Source organism: Pyrus communis, chromosome 5, assembly GCF_041283825.1.
Source record: "Pyrus communis isolate YQ-2024b chromosome 5, ASM4128382v1, whole genome shotgun sequence".
NCBI lineage: Eukaryota > Viridiplantae > Streptophyta > Magnoliopsida > Rosales > Rosaceae > Pyrus > Pyrus communis.
The window spans coordinates 11,066,351-11,091,721 of record NC_142569.1 but is presented as its reverse complement, the minus strand read 5'-3'; the positions used below and the strand labels follow the sequence as shown (position 1 = coordinate 11,091,721).

The 25,371-nt window shown below is 38.1% G+C and overlaps 3 protein-coding genes across 5 annotated transcripts; all 3 read right to left on the bottom strand.

The window, feature by feature from the left end:
* Positions 1-216: 216 nt before the first annotated feature.
* On the bottom strand, positions 217-9,294 carry LOC137725758 (glutathione gamma-glutamylcysteinyltransferase 1-like). Of its 3 annotated transcripts, none has more exons than XM_068464539.2 (8): positions 9,107-9,294; positions 3,411-3,567; positions 2,647-2,885; positions 2,308-2,471; positions 2,094-2,145; positions 1,529-1,756; positions 890-1,381; positions 217-768 (listed from the first exon to the last, which is right to left on the bottom strand). In XM_068464539.2, exons 1-8 carry the CDS (start codon positions 9,215-9,217, stop codon positions 682-684), a joined length of 1,530 nt encoding a protein of 509 aa, XP_068320640.2. In that variant the 5' UTR covers positions 9,218-9,294; the 3' UTR covers positions 217-681. The 3 variants fall into 3 exon arrangements, with proteins under 3 accessions (XP_068320640.2, XP_068320641.2, XP_088550393.1); XM_068464540.2 differs by lacking the exon at positions 9,107-9,294 and adding an exon at positions 3,988-4,353; XM_088694267.1 differs by lacking the exon at positions 9,107-9,294 and adding an exon at positions 3,702-3,866.
* A 9,478-nt stretch (positions 9,295-18,772) lies between these two features.
* On the bottom strand, positions 18,773-20,502 carry LOC137721005 (uncharacterized). Its single transcript, XM_068460135.2, has 5 exons — positions 20,295-20,502; positions 19,899-20,111; positions 19,704-19,807; positions 19,467-19,563; positions 18,773-19,336 (listed from the first exon to the last, which is right to left on the bottom strand). The coding sequence occupies exons 2-5, from the start codon at positions 20,032-20,034 to the stop codon at positions 18,906-18,908; spliced, it is 768 nt and encodes a 255-aa protein (XP_068316236.2). The 5' UTR covers positions 20,035-20,111; positions 20,295-20,502; the 3' UTR covers positions 18,773-18,905.
* Positions 20,503-23,187: 2,685 nt separating this feature from the next.
* On the bottom strand, positions 23,188-24,991 carry LOC137726851 (glycolipid transfer protein 1). The gene is made up of 6 exons (XM_068465808.2): positions 24,408-24,991; positions 24,254-24,309; positions 24,015-24,145; positions 23,805-23,940; positions 23,473-23,607; positions 23,188-23,387 (listed from the first exon to the last, which is right to left on the bottom strand). The coding sequence occupies exons 1-6, from the start codon at positions 24,529-24,531 to the stop codon at positions 23,355-23,357; spliced, it is 615 nt and encodes a 204-aa protein (XP_068321909.2). The 5' UTR covers positions 24,532-24,991; the 3' UTR covers positions 23,188-23,354.
* Positions 24,992-25,371: the final 380 nt, after the last annotated feature.

The window sequence follows — 25,371 nt, the reverse complement described above, 5'->3', positions numbered from 1 at the left end:
GTCAGAATAGTCATGACATATGATGATTAACATGAGATATGGTGTTTTTAAACCACAAAATTATCGATTTTCATTTCAGTTGTAATCATAGCCAACCGTGGTTAAAGATATAATAGAAATAAGTAAACAAATCAATTACAGGACTCACACTTTTAGCATTTGAATTAATCAAATAAGAATAATTTAAAAAATAAACAAGAACGTACACAGACAAAATACGTGCGAAAATAATTTACCTCACATATCACCACTATATTTATACGAGCTCTTCAAGTACAAAGTATGTATAGCTTCAATTGAATTTGCAATCCAATTCATCTTTGCACCTCAATTCTCAACAACTCTGTGACTGTGCGAGTAGAGAGTCAGACCAAACTGACACAAGAAAATTGGATGGCATTAGATTAAATTCAACCAAAAACCACAGTGATCAAGAATCTTGATCATAAAATACAGTGCAAACATCCCAACATCGGTATTTCAGTTAGCACGCAATTCAGCCAGCGGCTTCATCTGAGGGAAACAACCGGCTCTTCACCATGACTCTTCTTGATCATTCAATTCTGTAATACATATAGCTTTCTGCAGTGCCTCTATCTATCCGTAACTTGATAAGTAAGCTTTTTTTGGCTTGATGTCCGTTGGCGATAATAGGAAAATCAGAGTAAACATGAGAGAAGTCTAAGCGAGAGGAGAGCCAAGATCGTCGTCTACCCTATCCTCCTGGCATTTCTTGAGAAGGTGGAGCTGGCGTCGCAAGTGCAAAACCTGTGCCAAGCCAGTAGGTAATGTTATAAAATCTTTGAAAGTAGGCGCAGATTCAAATTATCTGATCAGACACAAATTAACTGGAAAAATTAGCTGAAAACTACAAAATATTTAAACTTACCTCTTCTTGAAGCAAAGTAGGAAGATTTACAGTGGAAACAAGGTTAGATATTTCTTTTGAAAGCTTTTCGTCTTTGATCCCAGACCATGTACCTGGGGGCAAGGCCAGTAGAAGTGCTGTTAGAACGTCATTGCTAGCTGGATGAATCCCAATTGCACAAGAACATCCTGAATTTGTTTTTGATGAAGGAACAAGCATGTCCATCTTCTCCTCGGTTCCACCATTTACCACTGTCCCACTCACAACCGTAACTGGCTTGTCGCCATTTGCCTTGAAGCATTTCACACATGTTTCCTGACAGCAATACACCCCCGTGAAGGCAGAGTTCCCCGACAAAATTTGTGCGCCTTGGCAGCAAACGCTCGCAGCAATGTTGGGCAAGTTTTCTTCATGACCAGAATATAAGTTTCCGCAGCATGAATGTGCTGAAGATAATAATTCTGCCACGTGTTTAAAAAGGCCAGTGTCCTGGACTTGTCTCAGTACCTCCTCCTGCAAGTAAAAACTTGGGTATTGAGATTAAAACTAGAGAATAGTTTGGGGTTCTTAAAGATACAAAAATGGGATGATTTTATGCAGGACAAGGGAAAACAAAGAAACTGAAAATAAGTAAATGTGAAGCTCTAGAAGACAGATCACCTTGACAGCAAGCCTAGCTTTTTCCTCTGGGCTTAAGCTTTGGCCACCATCCTCTCGTCTCCGAACTTCTGCAACCCACTTGATGAACTGCCCAAAATAGGATGGAAGTGACATGAAAACAACAAAGAGAACTTCTTGAATGTCTTTCACCTCCTCCGACTTTAGAAGAAGAGGAACATCATCCATTAAGTATTTCGCAACACCAACCCAACTCTCATGTTTGCAGCTCTGCAACAGATCCCAAAGAGAAATAGATAAAAATCTCCAACGATCATATAATAAGTAAGCAATCCAAGATTTTTTATAACTCCAGCACACAAACATAAATACTTTTGTCAAACACAAACACACAGCATATCAGAGAGATGGCATACAATAATGACAATTTAACAAATCAAAACACATCATACAGGTAGAGGTCATATTCATTAATACAGGAAAAAGTATATAAACAAATTAATAAGCTGCAGAGAAAGACATGCACACTCAGACAACCAAAATTAATTGTGTGCTAGTGTCCGGAGAGTTCAGTTTGGGTTCGAAGTGATCAAATTGCCAATCATACCAGAGTATAAAGTTGTCCTGGCTCACTGTGAGGCCTGGATATAAGCATGAACCTGCGCAAAAAATGGAATTTAATAATTAAGAATGTTGTTAACATACAATGCACCTCATATCTAGCAAAAATATATAGAAATTGCTTCTGACATGCATATCCAATATAATTGGGATAGTATCCAGTATAAAGGTAATATTCACTAGCACACACGAATGCATACCCTCTGCGTTGTCCAGTAGATGAATCAACATTATTCATGGCGTCCCAAAGAATTTTGAGGGGTACCCAATGGGGAGGATACTTAAAACGTGCAACATCCAAAATAAGCGCCATGTCTCTTTCAGCATGATAGCCACCAATTGGTGAAAAATGACCAGTACCTGTCTGCAGTAAAAATTTGATTCGTACTAGTCAATACCTGATCAGCTTTCGAAGAACTGGGGAGTGTGACGCGGGGTCATATAAGCAGAATCCATAACTGAGATAATCATCAGTATAGTAGAATAGTATTGACTAATGGTTCCACCAAAGAAAATGTAGAGCAGAATAGTAATATAACCTGTTTGAGAACTGATCTATCGTATGATGAGATCACATGACAATCATCAGAAGTAGAACATCTCAATACATATTTACGAAACTCATCAATTGTGCTATGATTTGTGCGAAAGGCTTCAACTTTTGCTCCAGCACAGTGAGCCAAGCAGACAAGCTTCCCAAATGAGATGCCTTTTTCCTTGACAGTCTCCAAAGGCTCGCAGCAGTCTAACATAGATTCATCAAACCATCTCCAGGGTCCTGTGAAAAAAGAACTCAGTGTTAATACATAGATTATAGGATCTCACTCCACAGAAAATCACCAAACAGAAACATTTATTATAGTCAGGGCGTTTGCAAACTCGATGGAGGCAATAATGAGATGTAACAACTGCTATAATGTGCAATGCATTTTATACTGCTTAAAGAATAGCAAGGAAAAACATCATACAATACTAAAGTGTCACACTTGTAAGAGCTAACCAAGAGCAAATTCTTAAATCCACCAAAGCTATGCTTCATCATTCTAAACATATACTCGATGGGACAATAAAGCAATTAGTCTAAGACAGTTTTATCATCAACAGCTCAGATTATAATGACCTGGACAATTTCGAAAGTCAATCTAGTCAGAATTTATCCAATAGAACTTAAATGGATGCGATTAACAGGATGACGAATATAACGAAACTTGACTTTGTCGATGAACTTTAAAATGCCATTCACTAGCTGGTTCAACAAAATGATACCCTCAATCATATTAGCTGATAAAACTTAAAACTTTACCTTTCCATTTCCTTCCGGGATCAATAGCAAGGGCATTCAAAACCATGGACAGGCTCGCCAATCCGCAATAAGCGGGCTCGGATTGTGTCTGGAAATAAGAAATCAACCTATAGAAGTTCTCCATAGTTCCCCTCTGAATGGCTTCAAGAAAAAGCTCCTGCAATTCAAAAACCATCAAATTTAGTAACCGAAAAAAATGGTTCAGAACAGAAGCACATCACAAGCAGGAAAATCATCCACTCCCTAGAAAAAACACAAGAACAAACAATATAACTTGACTTAATGAACAACCTGCTACATTCCCAAAAACACAGGCAGCCAAACAAATGTTGGATCATACATACACTGAACTCAAAATTCTTACAGAACTTTAACCGCAAACAAAAATTGGGGAAAATGACATACTCAGATTGCATTATAGAAAGGGTATCTACAGAAAAATTAAAGTTTTAAGCTGTAATGCTAAATGTTAAGCATCGCCAAAAAATATTTTTAAAATATTGGGGGAAATTAAAAAATGAAAGCTTCGAAGAAAAAGTAAGTAAAGGGGTGAGGAAGCTGCATCTGAAGGTTGTACCTTTCCCTGTAAGGAAGCAAATTCGACTGCCGGAGGAGAAGGAAGGACTCGTCTGTACAGCCCCGCCATAGCCATGTTTTAAAAAAAAAAAAAAAAAAATTAACTAAAAATTAAACAAATAAAACGAAGAAAAAAATTGTGGAAGAAAATCAGATCTGGGTAGGGCTGAGAAAATTGAAGTGCCAACGTCAATGAATTTTCAAATTCTCGATTTGTCTGGTGCGTTGCTAGGGTTTTGGGTTTTGGATTTTGGTTCGGATCGGCGTCGTTTTGGTTGGAAAATTCTCCGTTGCGTTCGATTGGGAAAGGAAACCCGCGTAATAAAGTGTTTCGAAATGCCACAGCTTTTTAAGTACGGGCTGGTTTAGTACTGAAGTTAAAAAGTGGTTATAAAAAAAACTAAGCTAAAAAAGATGTTTGGTAAATATTTAAAAATAGTTTATTTTTATAGTTTTTGGTGAAAAAAAGCTGAAAATATGAAGCAGCAAAAATGAGCTTATTCTCACAGCACAGCAAAAACAGTTTTTTTTCAAAGCATAGCAATACAAAACCAACCCTAAGTCTTCCAATCAATAATCAAACGGCAAGGATAAGATTGTCGTTTTCTTGGGAAGGGGTTGCTATTGCAAATTGGAAATTTTAACGAAAAAATCTCAGTAATGTTCACTTTAACGAAAAATCGTATTTTTACACTAAAAATCAATCATGGTGCTATTCATTTTACCCTTTATTTTGTCCTTATCATTAAAACTCAAAGTTTTCAAACCATTTTCATTAGTTTTCCTTTGCAAGTTTGGTATATCCCAATTTGTGATTTTATTTGACTTTAAAATTGAGAATTGTTATTAGTATTTCAAAAATTTCATTTGGCATTCCAAACTTTCTATAATTATAAAGAAAAATACGCTTATAAGAAGTGTAGAATGAAATTTTTGGAATGCTAATAATAGTACTCTTAGAATTAATATGTTAATTAAGTGAAAGGAATTACGTGACGTCTAATAAGTTAAGGACATTGTCCTTCTGGGATCTTCGATTGATGTAATCACTTCTAAAAGAGTAGGGAAATCGAGTTAAAGATAAATGAAAGATTCAATTTTTTTATGCAACCTCAAATGGGGAGTGGCAAAAGATTATGTTGTAAAAGAAATATTACGGATTTGGCACTCCTCGTATAGTATACGCAAAAAAATTAATATTGATTGACTTAAACGATCTGATATTAAATAATTATTTAAGATGTATAAACTTTTTAAACATATAATATTTTTCTAAATACAATATCATAACACGAGTACGTTTACCAGTTAGAATGTTTCACTCCCAACTTATTGCAACTGATATTCGCATGTGATGCAAAAATTCAAAAAATCAAGTTGACAATGAGTCAAAATTATCTCCAAAACGTATTGATTGATAAACAAGTGAATGATTAGAATTTTCTTTCAAGATTGGATTTAAAATTTGGTTTAGTAATACCTAATCATCCAAAATTTGTATGAACTCAATCTATGATAAACAAGTGAATGACTAATTTACCCATTCATATCGAAATACGGATAGAATGCACTCCCTGAGAGAAAAGAGTGATAGATGTAGCCACTCTTTGGTATAAAAATTGGGTTGGGTCAAGCTTTTCAATTTCTTAGTATTAGGGATTTTTAATTCGTATCTATTTTAGGTTAGTATACTTTTTTTTTTAGGCGTTTTTTTCGTGATTGAAAAGACAAACACACAAGTTGTTCTTTTTTTTTTCTTTTTAAACAAATGAAGAGTTAGATGTAGGGTTTAAGTGGAGAGTGAGAATAAAACAAACCAAAATCAAACAAGCTCTCTTACAGCCCATCCTTAAAAAGTATGGTTTTTATAATTTTAATACGTGAAATTACGGAATTGCTCTATGGGCAAAGCGTGATTTTTCGAGGACGTATGTGATTCTCGTATATTTTGTCATGATTCTTGATATATTCGGATAGAGCTCGATCCTACAGACATGTAAGCACAAGTACAAGTGAAATTGGGGTTACGGTTAAAGTTTTGTTGAGTGGCGAACCCGAGAAGTACTTTTGTATTGATTACTATTTATGTTTTTATAATCTTTATATTAATATCTTTTAGTTATTTTAAAGTGGGAGAAGAAGAAGAAGAAAAAAAAAAGGAGAGGAAAGGAAGAGAGTACTCCTAGGAACCTGGAGAGAGAGTGGTCGAATGGGGAGTGGAGAGAGGAAGGTGAGTGACCAACCAGAAGAGGGAAACAGGAGGGGAAAAGAGGGAGAGGGATACACCGGATCCCTTTACCCGGTTTCTCCATTTCGGGGCGACCCAGCGGCATCATTGATTTCGATGCATTTTCCAATGGTTCTCCGGCAATTAGGACCCCTCATCACTTGGAATCATCCTAGAATTCTTCCCTCTACCTATTCCACCCCTAATTGGAGAGAATTTGGCCTTGAAATTGGGAAATCCGCACCATGGGTGCCGTGGGAACCCTTGCTCATGATCTACCAATTGTGAAACCATCTCCTTCAATTACCACTACCAAAACACCTCCCTAGAACCCAGGAGCAAAGCCCAAGCAATGGTGGAGGCGTCGGAGCAAGCTTGGAGGTCGAATTGAAATCACACCCAATTCTAGGGTTCCGACGGTTCGTGGGTAATTTCAGGAGTTTTCCGGCCAAATTGGCCTTGGCCGCAGGTATAAAGTTTGCTTTACTCTTTGAGATCTTTATTTCTGTAAATTTTGAGAATTTTTAGAAATAGTTGAGTTTTCCGACGAGCCGGGACGGCCGACCGCCACCCGCGGCGGCTGGTGCGGCGGCGTACGGTCAAGAAGCCGACATTGTTTTTTTATGCGAACTTGTTATTCTATTTATGCTTTTGAGACCTAATTGTTGTGGTTTGAATATTAGTGTGATTGTTGTATATGTTAGATTAAATGAATATATTTGGATTTGATTTGAATTCTGGATCTGTGAACTACGAATGGCTTGATCTCTGTTTAGGGTACGTAGGCAGTTAACGAGACGTTAAATGAAGCCATACAATATTTGAGACAAAAGCATTGTTTGGGAAATTAAGCAACGTGAAAGAATTGGTGAAAATGTGAGTTTTAATTTTATGATTTGGTGGTGAATGTGGTCATAAAACAGTGTGTGAGGAATAGAGAAATTGAAGTAAGGAATCATAAGTATTGATATTCAATTAAGCTAGTGTTTAGTTGGGCTTGTCACATATAATTATTCCCGAAAATAAATAGTTCGGGAGTAAAGCGTTATAGATTGTGCATTTTACGCCACATTATATGTACATATATATATATTTGAAAGCACTATGATATGGTTAAGTTTTGGATTACATCATGGCATATCAATAGGTATATTATTGCGCATAATTATTGTGAATGTTTTGAAGTACGAAGGTGAACGCAGGGGGCACAGGTAAGTTCAGGTGAGTATATGTTGTGAAATGTGAGATGCATGGTTATGATTACATTTTATTTGAAATGATTGAGTTATGGCATGACTATATTTATGTTTTAGGCAACTCCGACCTTATCGTACAAGTTGCAATGATAGGCAACTTCAACATTGTCGTACAGGTTGCTTGTGAGTCTTACATGCCATATTAGATGCATTTAGAGCTCATAAACCTGCACCCCGGTATTAGTGCTCCCGCCCGTGGCCAGGGCACAGTCCTTCACGTGATGTTCACCTCCCGCACCTTATACTCACCTTGAATCCAAGGTAGGTGCACAGGCTTGTCGTACATACCACATTAGGTGGTTCCAACTCGTAGGTGACCCGCAATTATTCGCACAGTCTTCACGTGATCGTAGCACTTGAGCGTACTTATTTACACCTAGTCCTGTCATACAGACCACTAGAGGTGGTTCCGACTCGTGTGCAGGGATATTTGATAAGCTAAGGGTGAGTCGTATAGATCACTATAAGTGACTCCGACTTACGTACTAGCATTGATTGATGAGATATGGGTGAGTCGTACAAGTCACTATAGGTGACTCCGACTTACGTGCAAGCATGGATTATTAAGCACCTGATTATTTATATTGCTGATGAGATGATGTATCATGGTATACTTCTGTATTTACTGATAGTATATAATTGATTTCATCCTTATACGTAGTATGATTTTCTGGGAAATTATACAGGTGTTACAGTGAGGGGTTATTACTTTTGATAGTGAATGGTTTTTGAAAAGCTTTGTTTTCGCCCACTCATATTTTCTATTTTTGCACCCCTTCAGGTTCTAGTAGTAAAGTTTCTTTATCGACGAGCATTCGTGGCATTTCCCAGTACATGTGACTTCTTATGATGGTATAATCGTTATCTTACCTTACTGTACTCTACTTATGCTCTGTATCACGTGTGTATGGGTCCATACCCGCTCACCGCGCACTTGTGTATTTAGGCACTTCCAGGTCTAAATTTATTCATAGTTTACACACTATCACACTTTATGACTTCATCACCTTTCATGTGTTGGCCAGCACAACTTGATTCGGAATCCTAGTGGACATTCCGGGTCAAGGTGTGTCAAGCTCGATGTGTACTGTTGAGATCACTCGATGTTACGGTGTGAATTATTATGCAATAAAGTTTCAAAATAATGTTAGTAAATGTATTTTATTTTGCGCAAATCTTTTTTTTATTTTAACAAGCGATATTTCTATATTTTTATTTACATTTCCCAACCAAAATAAATATTTTACATCTCATTCCTCGGAGAGCTCTCTAGCCTTTAAGAAATGTAAAATGAGGTTCTAACACTAATGTGTTCTAACACACAAACACTAATGTGTTGTGTTCGCATCTCGTACTTGTACTGAGGTTCTTAACTATGAAAGCCATTATAAGAAGGAACCCAACATAATAACCCTAATGTGTTTTAACACAGACACAAATAAACCTATTAATTAACCCTTTTTTTTTTTTTAAACAAGCAATACTTTTGGAGGAAGAAATTGAACACAAAATCTCTGTGCAATGGTAGACACTCTTAACCATCGCAAGAGCTACATGATACGTCAAAGCATAACGCAAACTTCAATCACGAAAACACGATTTATGCAAGAAGTAGACACTAATAAAGTGACACTGACCTTGCCCTCAGAAGAAGAGAACTCAATCGCGGGAGGAGAAGGAAGAGGTCGTTTGTAAAACCCATTACACATGGAAATCTGTTCACTTTTCTTCTGGTTCAACCCCACCATTCTGTTTATCCTGTGAAGAATATGGCTACGGTTTTCCGTGACAAAATCTTTAGAAACTGGGAGGAGAGAAAGGAAGGAAGAAAACTTGCTTCCTGCGATCACTTGGTTGTGGAGTTTATGAGGAGCATGGCACGAAGTAGTACGTGGACTTTTCCAATCTGTGACGCTTGAACTGCACTGCGACATGTTTGAAATTGAAACATGAGATATTATATTGTTGTGATTGTGATTGACGTCAACGATGGAAAATTAATCGATGTAATTTGTCTGCAAATCTCTGTTTTATTAGGGTAACGGACAAAAATGGAGAATTAGAAAGATGTCCGATTTGATAATCTTTTGGGAATTAATAGATAAACGTTCAAGGATGATTTGGTCAACGATTGACACAGAGGGAAGGGGTGTGGAAATTAAGATTGTTTAACCTCGATTGATGCGGGTTTGATTTCTCTTCTACTTTCTTCCTCGTACACTTTCCCGACCTTCTGTTCTTGTCCGTTTGATGAAGATCCTATGGTCATGATTTAATATATAAAATATTTCCCTTGTCCCTTGTTCTCTACTAGAAATATTTCGTAGTGTATCACTCTGTGTTCTGATCGCACTGAAAAATCTTTCTTTATGTCTCAATATTTTCTAGTGCATGCTCCCATCAATTACTCAGCAGCCTTGGATGAGAGGGAGAGATGGAAAACCTAAAGGATTACAATTGCTAAGTAAGAATCAACATTAAATCATAACCATATGATCTTCATCCAAGGGACAAAAATAAACGCTTAGGTGAGTTTAGGATGAAAAAGTTAAAAATGAAGTCAAATCCGATTGAGACAAGCAATCTATTAAGAGAGCTGATAAATTCATCCCATTATCCTATTTTTTCACCCACATTTTAATGAAAATATTAGTCACATGTTTATCCTTATAGAAAAAGACTTTTAAACCCTACCCTTTTTCTCTCCCCCCACCGTCTCTTTGTGCATCCCCTATGGTTTTCTCTCTCTTCCGTTTCATCTCTCCCTCGGCTTCAACCGCCACACCCAAAAGTTGTTGTTGGTCTAAAACTTTTTTGTAGCCTAGACCGCAATAGTTACCTATTGCTAGACAAGGCAAAAGACTAATGACCATCCAAATTTCAAAGGAAACAGTGAGCTCGTCTAAGATTTTGCCCTTGTATCATTTCAATACCAAGATTGGGGATTTTGGGTTGAAAACAGAGGTAGAGGATCAGAGGAAGCACGGGAGATTGTGGTGTGGAGGAAGGGCAATGAGAAGAGGAGAAAGAGAATAGCAGAAGGAGAAGAGGGATGGGATGATAAGGGGGAAGAGGGTTAGTTGTCCTTCACGGGCTACTCTTTCTTCCGTACTTTGTCCTCTTGACTTGCAACCATGGCTACCAATTAACGCATTTGGTTGCTACACCTACAGGAAGTTTAGGGAGGGACAAGGGGTGCAAAGAATGAAGGTGTGGTGTTGTGATAAAGGTTATTTTAGGAATAATAGTGGGTGGGAAAATAAGGTTTTAGTTTATTATTTTTTTTATAGTGGGTGAAATTATAATGTGGGTGAAAAAATAGGACAATGGGGTGGGTCTATCATCCCTCTATATTAAAGAGGGAGGGAAATGGATCCTCTTCGGATCCCTTCTTCCTAATCCACAAAGTTCGAGGATCCGGGCCATTGAAATTTGATCCAACGGCTAAAGTTATTATAACTTTTAAAGTGGACCCTTATTTGTAGCCGTTGGATCAAATTTCAATGGTTCGGATCCCTGAACTTGGTGGATTAAGAGGAAGGGATCCAGAGAGAATCCTTTTCCAAGAGGGAGAATCAAACTCAAGATGTCGAATATACGAATGAATGTTCTTTAACCAAATAAGCTACAAGTCTCTCGTTATAGTTGCTATGTTTTTTATGGTTGAATTGAATACTTAAATTTGGATTAGTTATCATGTTTTTACGTTAATGAGCCCAATCTCGTCTAAGTTCTTTCTATATATAAATGATAGAATAATTGACACTAAATTCATTTAAATTACGAGGAGAAAATATCAAACACGGGACATTGAGTGTAAAGATAAATGCTCTTAACCAACTGAGTAATAAGATAAACCCATCTAAGTTTAGAGATCGTATTGTAACCGAGTTGGTTGACCTAATTAATCTGAAATCAAAGCATATATGCAATGAAATCTTAAGTAGAAGTCTTTCACTTACCTCATTGACTTTTATTACCTTATTTATCATATTAAAAAATTCCGCGTTGGAGTGAACCAAATTTCTCCCATTAAACCATCAACAAAAGGGGATGACTATCCTTATATATTTTTGAGACCTCTATGTGCCCTCTCTCTCCCCCAAAGCGCCTACATCTCTAAAACCATCTCTGTCGTCGGCCTCTTGCTCCGGCTTAGGGTCGGCGGCAACCCAATGCCCTTCCCTCCTCGCCTTCCTCCCTTTTCCCCTTTCTTCTGCCCTCCATTTCATATCCATATCTCCCATCTCTCCCTAATTTTCGCCTTTCTTCCTCTTTTCCTTTTTCCACCATATGTTTCCTTACTTTCTCCCCTTCTCTCCCTCTTTTTCCTCCCAATTTCCCCATCTTTCCCTTTTCCTCCGACTCCACCATGTTTTTTCCCTTCTTCAAGCCAACATGGATGGAGATTTAGATTATTAGTTTTTGCATTTAGCTTTCGATTGTTTTCTTTCTGATCATTTTTGTGTCTCAGGTTGTTCTGAGCTTGGTCTCAGTCATCCCTGAGTTTATCTCAGATCTGTTTTCTTTGCCTTGTTCCTCTCCAAACATCGCTCCTCACCGTGAATCTTCTATCATCTACCCTTGCTGCTCTTTTCATTGGGTGTCTTCTCCTAGGATCTCCTCCAAAGGCTCACTTTGGTGGTTCGTAGCATTTAAAGTGTATTTTGCACTATTTGGTAGGATTATGGGAGCGGTTGCAAATCGGGTAGCTTGCCTATGCCCATTTTCCGTTCATCCATTTGGTTCTTTGGCCCTTCTTCCGGGTGGTGGCAACGGATCTGCTGTGGCGATGCGGCTGTTTTGGTAAAGGTGGTTATCTAGGTTTTTCGGTTTGGTTGTTGCTATGGGCTGCTCACTTAGGTCCTTCTCATTGTAGTTTTCGTTTATGGAGTTGGGCTTTTGCTTGGCCATTTTGTACTCTTTTTTTGAGTTGTTCTTACCTTGTATTAGTTTTCTCTTCAATGAAATTTACTTTGATTGTCCACAAAAAAGAAAAAAAAAATATATATATATATATATATGTATATAATATATCATATTACAAGTGCGGTATAAAAATGCGATTTTGACATGCTTTTAAACCGTGATGTCAAAATATTTGGCATTGAAAGTAATTTGATATTGGGCGTGGCCCGTGCCTAAAATATTGGATTTGGACTTAGTTTTGGGTTCCTTTCAATGTTCTCCCGCATTGACGGTGTTGATGACCTAAACCAATGTTTACACAAAAGAGAGAGTTTTGAACATGTACGAACACATTGACATTTTCAATATGGTGGCAAAAGCCTTGCATCTCACAGCCTTTAAAAGCCATGTCCCCAGAATGGGACCGCTACTACCTTCATTTGATCTGCTTTCAATCTAAGAGTAAGGTACTTTGGTTTTACGTGATTCAAGTTTATGTTATGAATATTAAGTCGTTTTGATTCAACCTCGAACGATTCTCTTGTAAACAAAACAAGTGAAGTTTCTGATGAGTTGTTTCGCTACTCATGTTAATCTTTGCAAAGTAATGATATGAAGTATATTTCGTAACTTCATCGGATCAAAGACATGTGTGAGTTGGATCAAAGGCTATTGATTTCTGCCAGTAGCTTCTCTTTTCTAAGTCCATAGTCCATACCATGTTTGTCGAGGCAGAGCCAATAGATGTACTGTTAGAACATCGCCCGTAGACGGATGCATTCCTATGCAACTACCTTGAAAATAAGAACACAAGCTCTTGGATCGGTTTGACATGAGGGAACCATCATATCAACTGTTTGTTCACCGCCATTTCTTGTTACAGTCCCCGACACCATTATTACGGGCTTTTCACCGTTTTAATTCCACAGTTTTGAATACTAGATGATGTGACAAATTGAAAAACTAGCTTCAATTGTTACACTCGTCTTAGTTAACAAAAACGAGAAGCATCAACCTTGTGTTATGCAAATGTTGGGGGAACTCAAGAAAACAAAAAATTAACAAACAATTTCACAAGTCACAGCTCGGACATATATCTATAATTCGAAAATCATTGTGAGTAGTTCTAAATCAATCCAACACTATCATTAGGAACGTTAAAACCATATAATAGTGTTGATTAGATTAAAAAATTAACATAGTAGCGTCATCGTAACAAACCAGTTATTCTCCATAGCTAGGTTTTTTTGTTTTTTTAGGGCAAACAAAACAAATCATATCATCATTCCATCACTTGACACCTACTTTGGGATCTGGTTTTTATGGCTAAAAACATTTATGTTCTACTCAATTTTATGAGACCTAGCCAACTCGACCCCTGAGAGCTTGAAGAACTTGAAAACTTTGGAGCTTCTGGACTTGAGCCGCAACAATTTCAGCAACTCCGAGGTTCCTCTGTTTCTGGCCGAGATGCCAAAGCTAAAGCAATTGGATTTGAGTGGGAACTTGCTGAGAGGGTAGATTCTGGAAATTTGGGATAATCAAGGGGGTATTGTAGGAATCGGGTTTTCAGAAATGGATCTGGTTGGTGAAATTCCAGCTTCAATGGGGGAGCATTTAAAAAATCGGATGTATTTAGGGCTTGAGAACGAGAAGCTTGAAGGGACAGTGCCTGAGGAGTTAGGGCTCTTGGAATCTATGAGTGAGATTAATTTGGAGAACAATAGCCTCAATGGCAGAGTCTCGTCTCGTTGGCTGCTGCTGGTAATTTTTCATCAAAATTTGGGCAAAAAATGAAGCTGGTTGGAAACCCTAATCTCGATGATAAGGCTTTGATCTTCTCCTCCAAGACCCAGTTGAAGGTCTGCAAGAAAATCCAGAAACCCAATTCTTCCCCTCTCACTCTGGACTCTTCAGTGCAGGTTGTTCTTCTTCCTAATTCTTTGGTTATGTTTGGCACATGGGTTTTGTTTGTGTTAATCTTTGTTTAATTAGGATTAAGCTAGGGATTTGGGAGTTCTTTTTGTTTTTACTGGGATTAGGTCTTCTAACAGAGAAGATAAGAGGTGATAATTACTGAAACGGAGTATGAATTTTTAGATATGCGCAGTCACTAGGATTTACTGGGGAAAGTTAATGTAATTATGGACCTTTTGTCAATGGAAAGTGCATATAAATTATTATAACTATCTTTCATCATACTATTATTTTGTTCTTTTTACCACAAATTTTCTGTCAATTAGTGATGAACTAGCAAAAATTGCGCGCATGATATTGCGGATTTTAAAACTGTACAAAGTATGTTGAAAGTTGTAAATGTACGATAGACAATACTAAATACATGTGAAATTGATCTCAAACATGTTTTGGAATGTTGTCTAATTCTGGGCAAAATTGAACTCAAATCATGAAAGAGAGACAAAAGCTATTAAGTTTAATATTTTGGTTGTATTATTCATGATCTGCTCCAATGGCAGTTGGTTTAATATATACATCTTACACACACGCATGCAATAAACAAATGCATGCAATAAACAAATGTTGTAAAGGTGGCGTGCTTGCTGCCCATGCTGCAACACATCTGAGCTTGGTGAGCTGAAACCATGTGGTACCTGACAAGGAATATTGTACTGCATGTGCAGTATTCCTTCTGTCCAGGTTAGTGGGCATGTTCTCTCAACACTCCCCCTCAAGTTTGGAATGAATGTTGATTATTCCTAACTTGCAAAGCAAAGTCGTAAACTGGTATAAGCTCAGTGGCTTTGTGAAGATGTCGGCTGGTTGTTTCATGGTTGAGATGTGAGATGTCTCGATCATTCCACTTTGAACCCTTTCTCGTACAAGATGGCAGTCAATTTCTATGTGTTTGGTTCTTTCGTGAAAGACCGGATTCGAAGCGATGTGAAGTGCCGCTTGATTATCACAATATAACTTGATTGGACGTTTATGTTTGATACCCAAGTCTTGTAGAATAGATTTCAACCAAGTGACTTCACAACAAGTTGCTGCCATTGAACGATACTCCGCCTCTGCACTAGAACGTGACACAGTATTTTGTTTCTTGCTTTTCCAGGAGATCAAGGATTCTCCAAGAAATACACAGTATCCGGTGGTAGAACGTCGTGTGTCTCGACATCTGGCCCAATCCGCATCACAAAAAGCATTCAATTGAATTGGACTTCTTGCAGAAAGAAAAATACCTTGCCCTGGTGTGTGCTTAACGTATCGTAAGACTCGCTGGGTTGCCTCCAAGTGTGGAGTTCGAGGCTTCTCCATAAATTGACTAAGAATATGGACAGCATACACCAAATCAGGGCGCGTGATTGTCAGGTAGATTAGTCTCCCAACAAGTCGTCGATAAGAGGAAGGATCAGTAACCCATTGTCCTTCGTCCTTTCTGAGTGATAGGTTTTGCTCCATAGGAGAGGTGGTTGGTTTTGCGCCAAGATGACCTGCATCCTCAAGTATTTCAAGGGCATATTTTCGTTGTGAGAGGGTGATCCCCTTGCTAGAGCGAGCAATTTCAATGCCCAAGAAATATCTTAATTGGCCAAGGTCTTTCAACTTGAATTGCTTCATAAGAAAAGACTTGGTATCTTCAATTCCTTGTATGTTATTTCCTGCCAAGATAATATCATCAACATAGACAAGGAGGGCAGTGAATTTACCATCATGGTTTCGGACAAACAATGAATAATCAGCCTTGGATTGTTGATAACCGGCCTTTCTAAGAGCACAAGAGAGTTTGATAAACCATTGACGAGAGGCTTGCTTAAGCCCATACAAAGATTTATGAAGTTTACAAACTCGTGTCTCCCCCTTTCGTCCGAAATCAAGAGGCAAAGACATGTAGACATCTTCTTCAAGATCACCATGGAGGAAAGCGTTATTAACATCAAGCTGGTGGAGGTGCCATTGTTGGACCGAGGCAATAGCAAGGAGTAGACGAACTGTAGTAAATTTTGCAACCGGAGCAAAAGTTTCTCGATAGTCTAAGCCTTCAATTTGGCTATAACCTTTGGCAACCAAGCATGCTTTATATCTCTCAATGGATCCATCGGATCGAAATTTGATTTTGTAAACCCATTTACATCCAACCGGCTTCTTGCCAGGAGGCAATGGTTGCAGAGACCATGTCCTATTCGCAGCAAGGGCTGCCAGTTCTTCTTCCATAGCGAAACGCCAGTGAGGGTCGCGTATAGCCTGGGAGAATGAGCTGGGTTCTATGGCAGCTGAAATGGAAGTGGTGAAAGCACGATGTCGAGCAGATAAACGATCGTATGTGAGGACATCAGATAAAGGGTAAGGAGTACCTGGTACTTTGGTCAACGCCGAGTGAGATGAAGGGACGGACCGAGAAGGGAGGTTGATGTCGATGTGATATTGTTGAAGATAACCAGGTGCATGAGTGGGTCATTTAAGACGAGGTGGTGAGGTGGAAAGAAAAGGAGATGAAACCGAAACAGGACTCACCGGCGAAGAAGAGGATGGATCGACGGAATCCAGCTCCAGTAGAATGGACGGATGAATGATGGGATCATCATAGGCAGTATCTTGAGTATGTGGAAACACAAGTGGTGAAACTGCAGCAGAAGATGAAAAAGGGAACACATGTTCATGGAAAATAACATCACGGGAGATAAAGATTTTACCGGTGTGAAGGTCGTAAACTCGATATCCCTTTGTGCCATATGGATACCCAAGAAAAAGACACCGTGTGGCTCTTGCATCAAATTTGGTGGGACGATGGTAGTGGGTGGAAGAAAAACATAAGCAACCAAACACTCGCAAATGTGCATACGCTGGCTGTTTGTGGTGAAGTATTTCATAGGGTGATTTGCTTTGAAGAAGAGGAGTGGGAGTCCGATTTATGAGATAAGTGGCAGTGAGGATTGCATCACCCCAAAATTTCTTAGGAAGATGAGATTGAAAAAGTAAGGCTCTAGCAACATTGAGTAAGTGGCGGTGTTTGCGCTCTGCTACCCCGTTTTGTTGGGGAGTAGAGACACAACTTGTTTGATGGAGAATCCCCTTTCTGGAAAAAAAATGGGTCATAGAAAATTCTGGACCGTTATCACTACGAAGAACCTTGACTCGTCTGGAAAATTGTGTTTCAACAAGGTGGATGAAAGTGCTGAGATAAGATCGTGCATCTGATTTGTGATTCATTAAATAAACCCATGTGCATCTTGAGAAATCATCCACAATAGTTAAGAAATATTGTGCCCCTGTGATAGTGGGAACATGGTAACCTCCCCAAATGTCAACATGAATTAACTCAAAAGGAGCCTTTGTGGTGATAGAACTCAAAGGAAAAGGGGCACGTGTTTGTTTGGCTAATGGACAGATCAAACAATCATCAATGCTACAAAAATTCAAATTTTTAATGCAAGTAGAGAGATGCCGTAAGGTCTTGTTGGAAAGATGGCCAAGGCGTTGATGCCAAAGCTGAGAAGAAGAAGAGGCAACAATTGACACTGAATTGCACCTGGTTTTCATCACATTATCAAGGTAGTAGAATATTCCTTGTCAGGTACCACATGGTTTCAGCTCACCAAGCTCAGATGTGTTGCAGCATGGGCAGCAAGCACGCCACCTTTACAACATTTGTTTATTGCATGCATTTGTTTATTGCATGCGTGTGTGTAAGATGTATATATTAAACCAACTGCCATTGGAGCAGATCATGAATAATACAACCAAAATATTAAACTTAATATGGTATCAGAGCACAGGCAATCCTTTGCTCTGCTCTGCCTTCACTCTTCCGCTGCTATACTGTGAACAGCGACATTTGTTACTGCAGCAACCAGTGCACTGCAAGCTGCACACTCGCTGCCTTGCCGTCGCAAAGCTGCTACACAGCCATCGTCGCTGCTCTTCCTGTCACAGCCATTAAGCACAGTCGCAGAGCACAGCCAAGCACAGCCACTGCACACTGCCTGCCGACATGGCAACTGAATCTTCCAGCAAACACACCAAATACGAAGATCCCAGCGATCCTCTTTATCTTCATCACTCTGATCAGCCTGGAGCGATCCTCGTCACACACCTTTTGAATGACGAAAATTACTCCACTTGGAGCCGAGCCATGTGCAGTATTCCTTCTGTCTAGGTTAGTGGGCATGTTCTCTCAACAAAAGCAGATCACCCTTTTACTGTATTGCACACAGATGGTTTGCATTGAAATTTTCAAGCATAGGTTGTAGGAGAAAAATTTTGATAGGATTGTCTGACTAGATCAATTCTCATATACTATGTTGGACTATCGTGGGATCGAGTTGGACTCAAGTATAAAGAACTTATGCTTTTGTGAGGTGTTCCACGGATGATTTGGTTAGATCGTATGATTTTCTAATGAAGTTGTTTTTCGACCGAGAAAAAAAAAAGTAAAATGTTTCAAAAATTGAAATGATGTTATTAGTCTGAAAATTACATTTCTTTGGCTTCACTTTCCTGATACATTTTATATAGCTAGCCTGATTAAAGATTCTAGCTACAACAAAATAATCAACGTTGTGAAGAAGTTCATGTAAATCCCTTGTCCTCCCCCTCTTGAAAAGATCTCTGAGAAATGGTTGCAGATTGGTGTCCAGGAGATGGACATGTTTCTGAACTAGCATGGTGTTTAGATCTCCTTGACCCTGATGAACTCCCAATGGACGAGTCCTTCGACTTCTTCCGTCGCGTTTTCTTAGGGATGTCAGGTCGGTTTTGCGGCGACTCGCTGCCTTGACTTGGATCCGTGGGTTGCTGGATGCCCCTAGTACTAATATCCGATGTCTCCCTATTTTTAGAAGACCTCCTTGTATGCTTAACTTTATCTGATTTCTCCTTCTTGGGGGAATCCGTTCCACCACCTCCGTGGCCGTTCGATGAATGCCGCCTTGACGACTTGGGTAAATCCGGCATGTCATGTGCCGGTGACCTAGCACCCCTTGAACCTTTCTGGCTTGAATCTACATACATTTACAACATTAACATGTTAAACGAAATGTGTTTAGACACAAAACTTCGCATTTACTGACGCTCTCTAAGCAAACACGTCAATACTGCGTGTTTTTTTTATAAATAAATAAATAAAAGTACCTTCAGAGACCCATTTGACCCCATAATCTTCTTTCATCTCTCCATTGCCTAAAGGTGCTGACTGTTGAAATCCTGGTGGAGCTTGAAACTCATTCATCTGCATGAAAAATAAAACCCACATGATGGTCTCGTCTAGCCGCTCTCAGTCTCCACTTTGTCAAAAAATAGGTTACGACCAGAATTTGAATCTCGTAGACGATAAACGTTGTCAAAAGAAAAGTAAACATGGTTAATTACCCAGCTTGGAGAACTAGCAGTCGAAGGGCCATCCCATCCTATATGAGCCACATGCTTTACATCTGTAGGAAGCCCAATCTGCATTTCTTGGTTTTTGTTATCATCTGCCGAAAGGAATGCCATTTCTTTGAGAAATTTATAAAAATGACCCTAAAAATCACTCTAATTGCAACCTTCTTCCAATTTTACACGTACCAAAAATTTGAGAAATGTATCTTAGGCCCTTCAAGAGGCCCTTCATCTTGTTGTTATTTGCATCTTTCATCACCATCTTGCCATTATTTGCATCCTTCGCCACCATCTTGCTATTCTTTGCATCTTTCGCCGCCATTCTAATTAAACAAATTAATTAAAACTACTCTTGGAAATTCTCTACTAGATGTAGAATCCAAAATTTGTCCTCCAATTCTGTAACATTGACAATAGAAGAAGAAGTTAATAATCGAAAATCAAAATACACAATACGAAAGGGCTAATGCAAATAGGACCGCAATTCGTCCTTTTTTGTGTTCAAATCTAATAGACGACAATTTATTGATAAAAGGAACAACAACAAAAAAATCATATTCTTTTGCATTTTGATTACGATACCTTGATGCAAGGCCGAATTTTACAGGCCCATACAGGAGGAGGCTGCATTCAGAACTATAATTTTTTCCCCTAAGAAGCTAAGAATATTCACTTTCTTGTATTAATTTGCAAGATGGGGAAAACTTTAGAAAGAAAAGGAAAAATGTGTTCAAAAACTAACAACAGCTTTTGACAAATGTGGCATTGAGGGTGGCAGTGATGAGAAAAGGAATGAACTGGAAAACAAATTATGCTTAATTAAAGTAAACCTGTCGTTTATCTCGTTGATTCGATGGTAATGCATTCTTCTTTCTTCCCTAATTCCATGATTGTCAACCAGAAGTACGTCGTATTTTTCGGTGAGAAAATTAGAGTGAAAATAAAATCTTTGACGTGCTAAATATAGAAGGTTTAGAGGTTGTAATGAATGGTGGAAGCTTATGAATTTCCATTGTTTGTTAGCTATTTCTTTGGGGTGGAAATTACTTGTGGAGGAAATGGCTACATCTAGATATATATAACACTTGCATATATAGCGGATTTGTAGAAAATTAGAGCAAGATAAGTGCTATGATTAGTCGAATATGCGTTTGTAAACTAATTTTAGTCATTAGTACATGTGAGACCTATAATGCATCAAAATGAGATGGCACGTGTGTGTTTCTATGTTCGCCTGATGCTAACATCCTCGTGTTTACTTGGTCAAGACTCAAGTCCATTACCCGTTTTTAAAGTTTGCTCAATGGTTTGCACGTTGACCATGTTTAGGAGTCACAGTATAGTTATGAATGCAGCAGTAAAATTTTGTACTACAGAAGTTATGAGCCCCCAAAACTTTATATATGCTTTACAAATCACACATTTCTCATGTTCATCTTTCATTAGAAGTTACAGTCATCGTAAAGAAAGTGAATACCATTGACGTTGGCAGTTTTTATTTTTCACTAAGTTGATCTGTTTGAATCCGATTTTGCGCCATCGACCTGTTTAACTGTGAGGGCGTTGGATTTCAATATTTTTACTATATACTACTATTGGATTATCGTTAGGAATTATCTTGTGGAGACATTTGACGAGGTCAAAATGCATCGAATATGCTCTGTGAGAGGCTTTATCCATTGAATTGATAAAGTCAATGTGGTAGGCCAACCTGTTAGGTTTATCCTTTGAGTTGATAACAAAGATTAGATAATTCCAAGATAATTGGATTTTTTGCATGTGGTCTCTAGAGGGAAATATGATTCTTGTTGGAGAATGTGGTCTCCAGCATTTCATGTGGGGTTGGAAGATAAAATCATCCAGGATGGTTTTTTTGTTTCTTTGTTTTTTTGTTTTTCTTTTGTTTTTCAAATGATATATTTATTTGATTATAATAGATAAGTTCATATTTTCCGCAAGAATATTGAAAAGAAATTCGGATTTCATACAATCTCATTTAAGGTAACCACCAACATCTGAGACGTAAGTTGCTTCATATGCACGATTGTTCACCCTATGGGTAAAAACAAACACAACAGACTCAACAGAACTAGCAAGGGATTTGTGACGTGGTGATCGAGTATATCAGACTTGGGTATCAAGGGATTTGTAACTATAAATATGAGGGATTGCAACGTAAACACCCCTTGAACTCAACAAACAACTCAAAAGTTATATGCGAAAACTCTCGTTTACGCGAAATCCTTCTCACACTCCTGAGAAAAATACTAATTATCATAACCCTCTCGTCAGCAGACGTTTGGATTAATAGTAGTATGTTAGCAATTGGCGACATCTTCAATTTGAATTAACAGCACTGGAGTCATAGGATCAAGCTATCGAAGAGCATATTCAATTTGGATTAACAACACTACTTATGTGTCGGTTGGTTACCTATCCAGATTTCGACGTGCGAAGAGTTTCTAATTATTTTGAAGAGGTTTTTATTAGCTTCTCTTCAAAGTGAGGTGTTACTAGGTTACTTCATGTTCGGCATATTAAAAGTCAAACCAGTTATTGAATTTTGCAGTGATCTAGCTGTTGGAACCCCCAGTCCCACATCGGACAGAGGGAGAAGAGAAGAGTGCTTTAAATAGAAATACCCCTCTCTAATTAACACCGAGGCCTTTTGTGATAAAACCCCACACCTGAGGATTGTGCAGGTGGTTAAGTGGGGACAGTATCGGTGTTGTTGGAGTGGGCCCTCGGCCCGTCGACCTGAAAATTTCCACACTAGCAACCTTGTCTTTAGGTTCTAGAACCCAAGGCCGAGACGTGTTCCTTCTTTGGCCGTAATCGCTTAAGTGCAGAAGTAAGCAACACATTCAACACCACCACCACCACATCTATTCTCTTTGCCTGAGCTCAGTTGTGAGTTGGCATGCACACATCACAAGAAAGACGTAGTTAGCTCAATAGTTACTCGACCTACGCACCACGAAGATTTTGTAATTTTTAGAATCAAGTTAAAACTTAGGTTGAATTCAGACGATTTCAGGTTGACCCAAATCGAGTTTCACCAGACGTTTTGACAATAGCATTAGTTAATAGTTATAACTTAATTCGCCTAGAATTCTTACTTTGGTTAGCCATAAGATTATCTTAAAATAAACAGTTAATTTCTTTAGTTTTTAGTTTTTAAGGATTGTTCGATCATTGTCATGAACTAGAAAGAAATGAATCAAATTGTCACATTTGAGCTTAGTGGTAAATTGAACAAATTAATAATATTGTATTTTTTTTATACAAACAATGGTGGCGAGGGAGAATATATGGAGAGTAGCCCAATTTACTTATAAGCACATGTAAGATCCCTTCTTTCACCAATATGATATTCATTCTCAACACGCCCTCTCACGTGTAGTGAATTTTCAATTCTAACACGTGGACAACACAATGGGATGACATGGAGTATGTGTGACCGTTTGGCCTACCATTAGTTGAAGGATGATTACTTTTAACCACTTGAGTTACAAACTCCTTGCAGCTCTGTATTTCGTAGAAAAGTGAGCAAGGGTTACAAAGAATACAAATACAAATGCAATCTAGTCATACATTAAAATACATATACAATTCATAAACAAATTTCATTTAGAACATGCATCAAGCTTTCAAATCGTCCATTCCAACAGAGTCCTGCAAAAAGATTAAAAAGGCAAAACTTAAACCAAATTATGCAAATTCGAACGAAACTACGTTGCCCGAACACGAAGAACCCTACCAAGAACTTGTGATTCTCTTCGAGGAGTGGAGAGAAGTTCGTGCAGAATTTCTCCATATCAGAGTTTAATTCAGGAGTTTCACCACCTAATATGTCCATAAATTTCGTCCTCTCTGGAGCAAGCTTAATTCCAACCTGCATTTCAATCCAACAGCTCAGAACAATTACGCTACCTTTTCAAAAATGCCGATATGTTCCGAATATTATTGATATTGTTGATAATTTGATGCCAACGTTGGCACTATGCGGTCAATACAATTGTCAATATATCGACAATAAACTTAACTGCAAGAGCATGAATATCTAGTTGAAAAGAGAATGAGATTTCTTACACTAAAACTTGAGCTAGCTAGCCAGTTATGCGATTTCTTCAGCGTCTTGGCGTACGCTTCGCTACAAGCCTTCGACATTGGCCAGTCTGGATTATCATGTAGATTCCGAAACAGCTCCACCAAGTAATCCATAGCCCTAAGCACATTCAATTCTCAAAAACACAAGGTTTGGCTGGCAGGCAGAAAGCATGCAACATGAACATGACATACCTTGTTAGCCAGAGCAGAGCATTAGTGCAACTAGATGAGGATTTCGCAGTTTTCGCTTCAATCTCAACTCGAACCATGCTATACAAGAGGTTAAATTCTGACGGGCTCGATGAATACTTAGAATCCAACCTCTGTAATGTACAGAAGAACATCAAAAACCTTGCAAACATTAAAAAACCAAAACAGATTGCTTGTCCAAAAAGTTACATTATTTTCCTAGAAAAAAGACAGCACCTTACCGATATGTTATTACCAATATCAGATTTCACAGGGGTAAAGGCGGCTCCAAACTTGTCTGGAATCGAAACAATGAATCGAGAAAAATATGGTCTTGTCAGCATCAAAACACATTAAATTCAATCCGCTTTCGGGTTAAAAATCAAACTCTCATACCTAAAACAGGCAGCAAGTGTTTGCACACATCCAAGAAAGGCTTGGCAAGCATCTCGCCGGATTCGGATTTAACATGATTCATCCCTTCCAAAGCAGAAGAGAAAACAGTTCCTGATCCTGCCATTATTGTATTTAGTTATCTGCACAAACATCACAAGTCAGATTTGGTAATCTGAATATTTTGGTCAGCATGGCAATTTGTATTTGTGTTTGATTTCATAGTTCGATGCGTGCAAGTTAAGAACTTCGCCAACTTTTAATACCATGATTGATGCCCAACTACATTTGTTTTTCTTTTCAATTAAATAATTAATCGCATCTAATCACCTAATAACATTAAGGATTTACTCTCTTGTTATAAAATTTTTCCATTCAGATGCCTTCAAATTGTCGAAGATCGCGTGGGAATTAAAAAATGCTCTACCATTAAAGCTACAAGTTTCTCATTCTACGAAACTTTATATAATTTAGAAGAAAAAAAAAATCATTCGAATTTAGAGGTAAAAAAAAATGAGATCGATAATAAAAAGATTGAAAAGGGATAAAAACAGAACAAGAAAAAACAAAAAGTGGTAAATGGACACAAACCTTGAAACACGAAGATTCCAAAATCAGATATGTCAATCCAGATAGCATTGACATAAAGATGAAGATTATGACGCCGGCCGTTATATTCTTTTCCAAATTGCCATCAATATTTTTTAGAATTTAGTTTTTACTAAATAGGACATCATATAATGTTTGTTATGACAACACGTCCACGTAAAAATGTAAAATATGTAACATGAGAAAGGAAGAAACACATGATCTGTCTAATATTCAGAACTCTTAAAACAGGTACGATATTTAAATCTCTAGTTTACATGCATTGATTAGAATTTTTTTTTTTTCAAAAAAAAAAATGTTGGACCATAATTGCATTCAAAATAACAAAATACGATGTCAAATTACAATTTCGAGAACT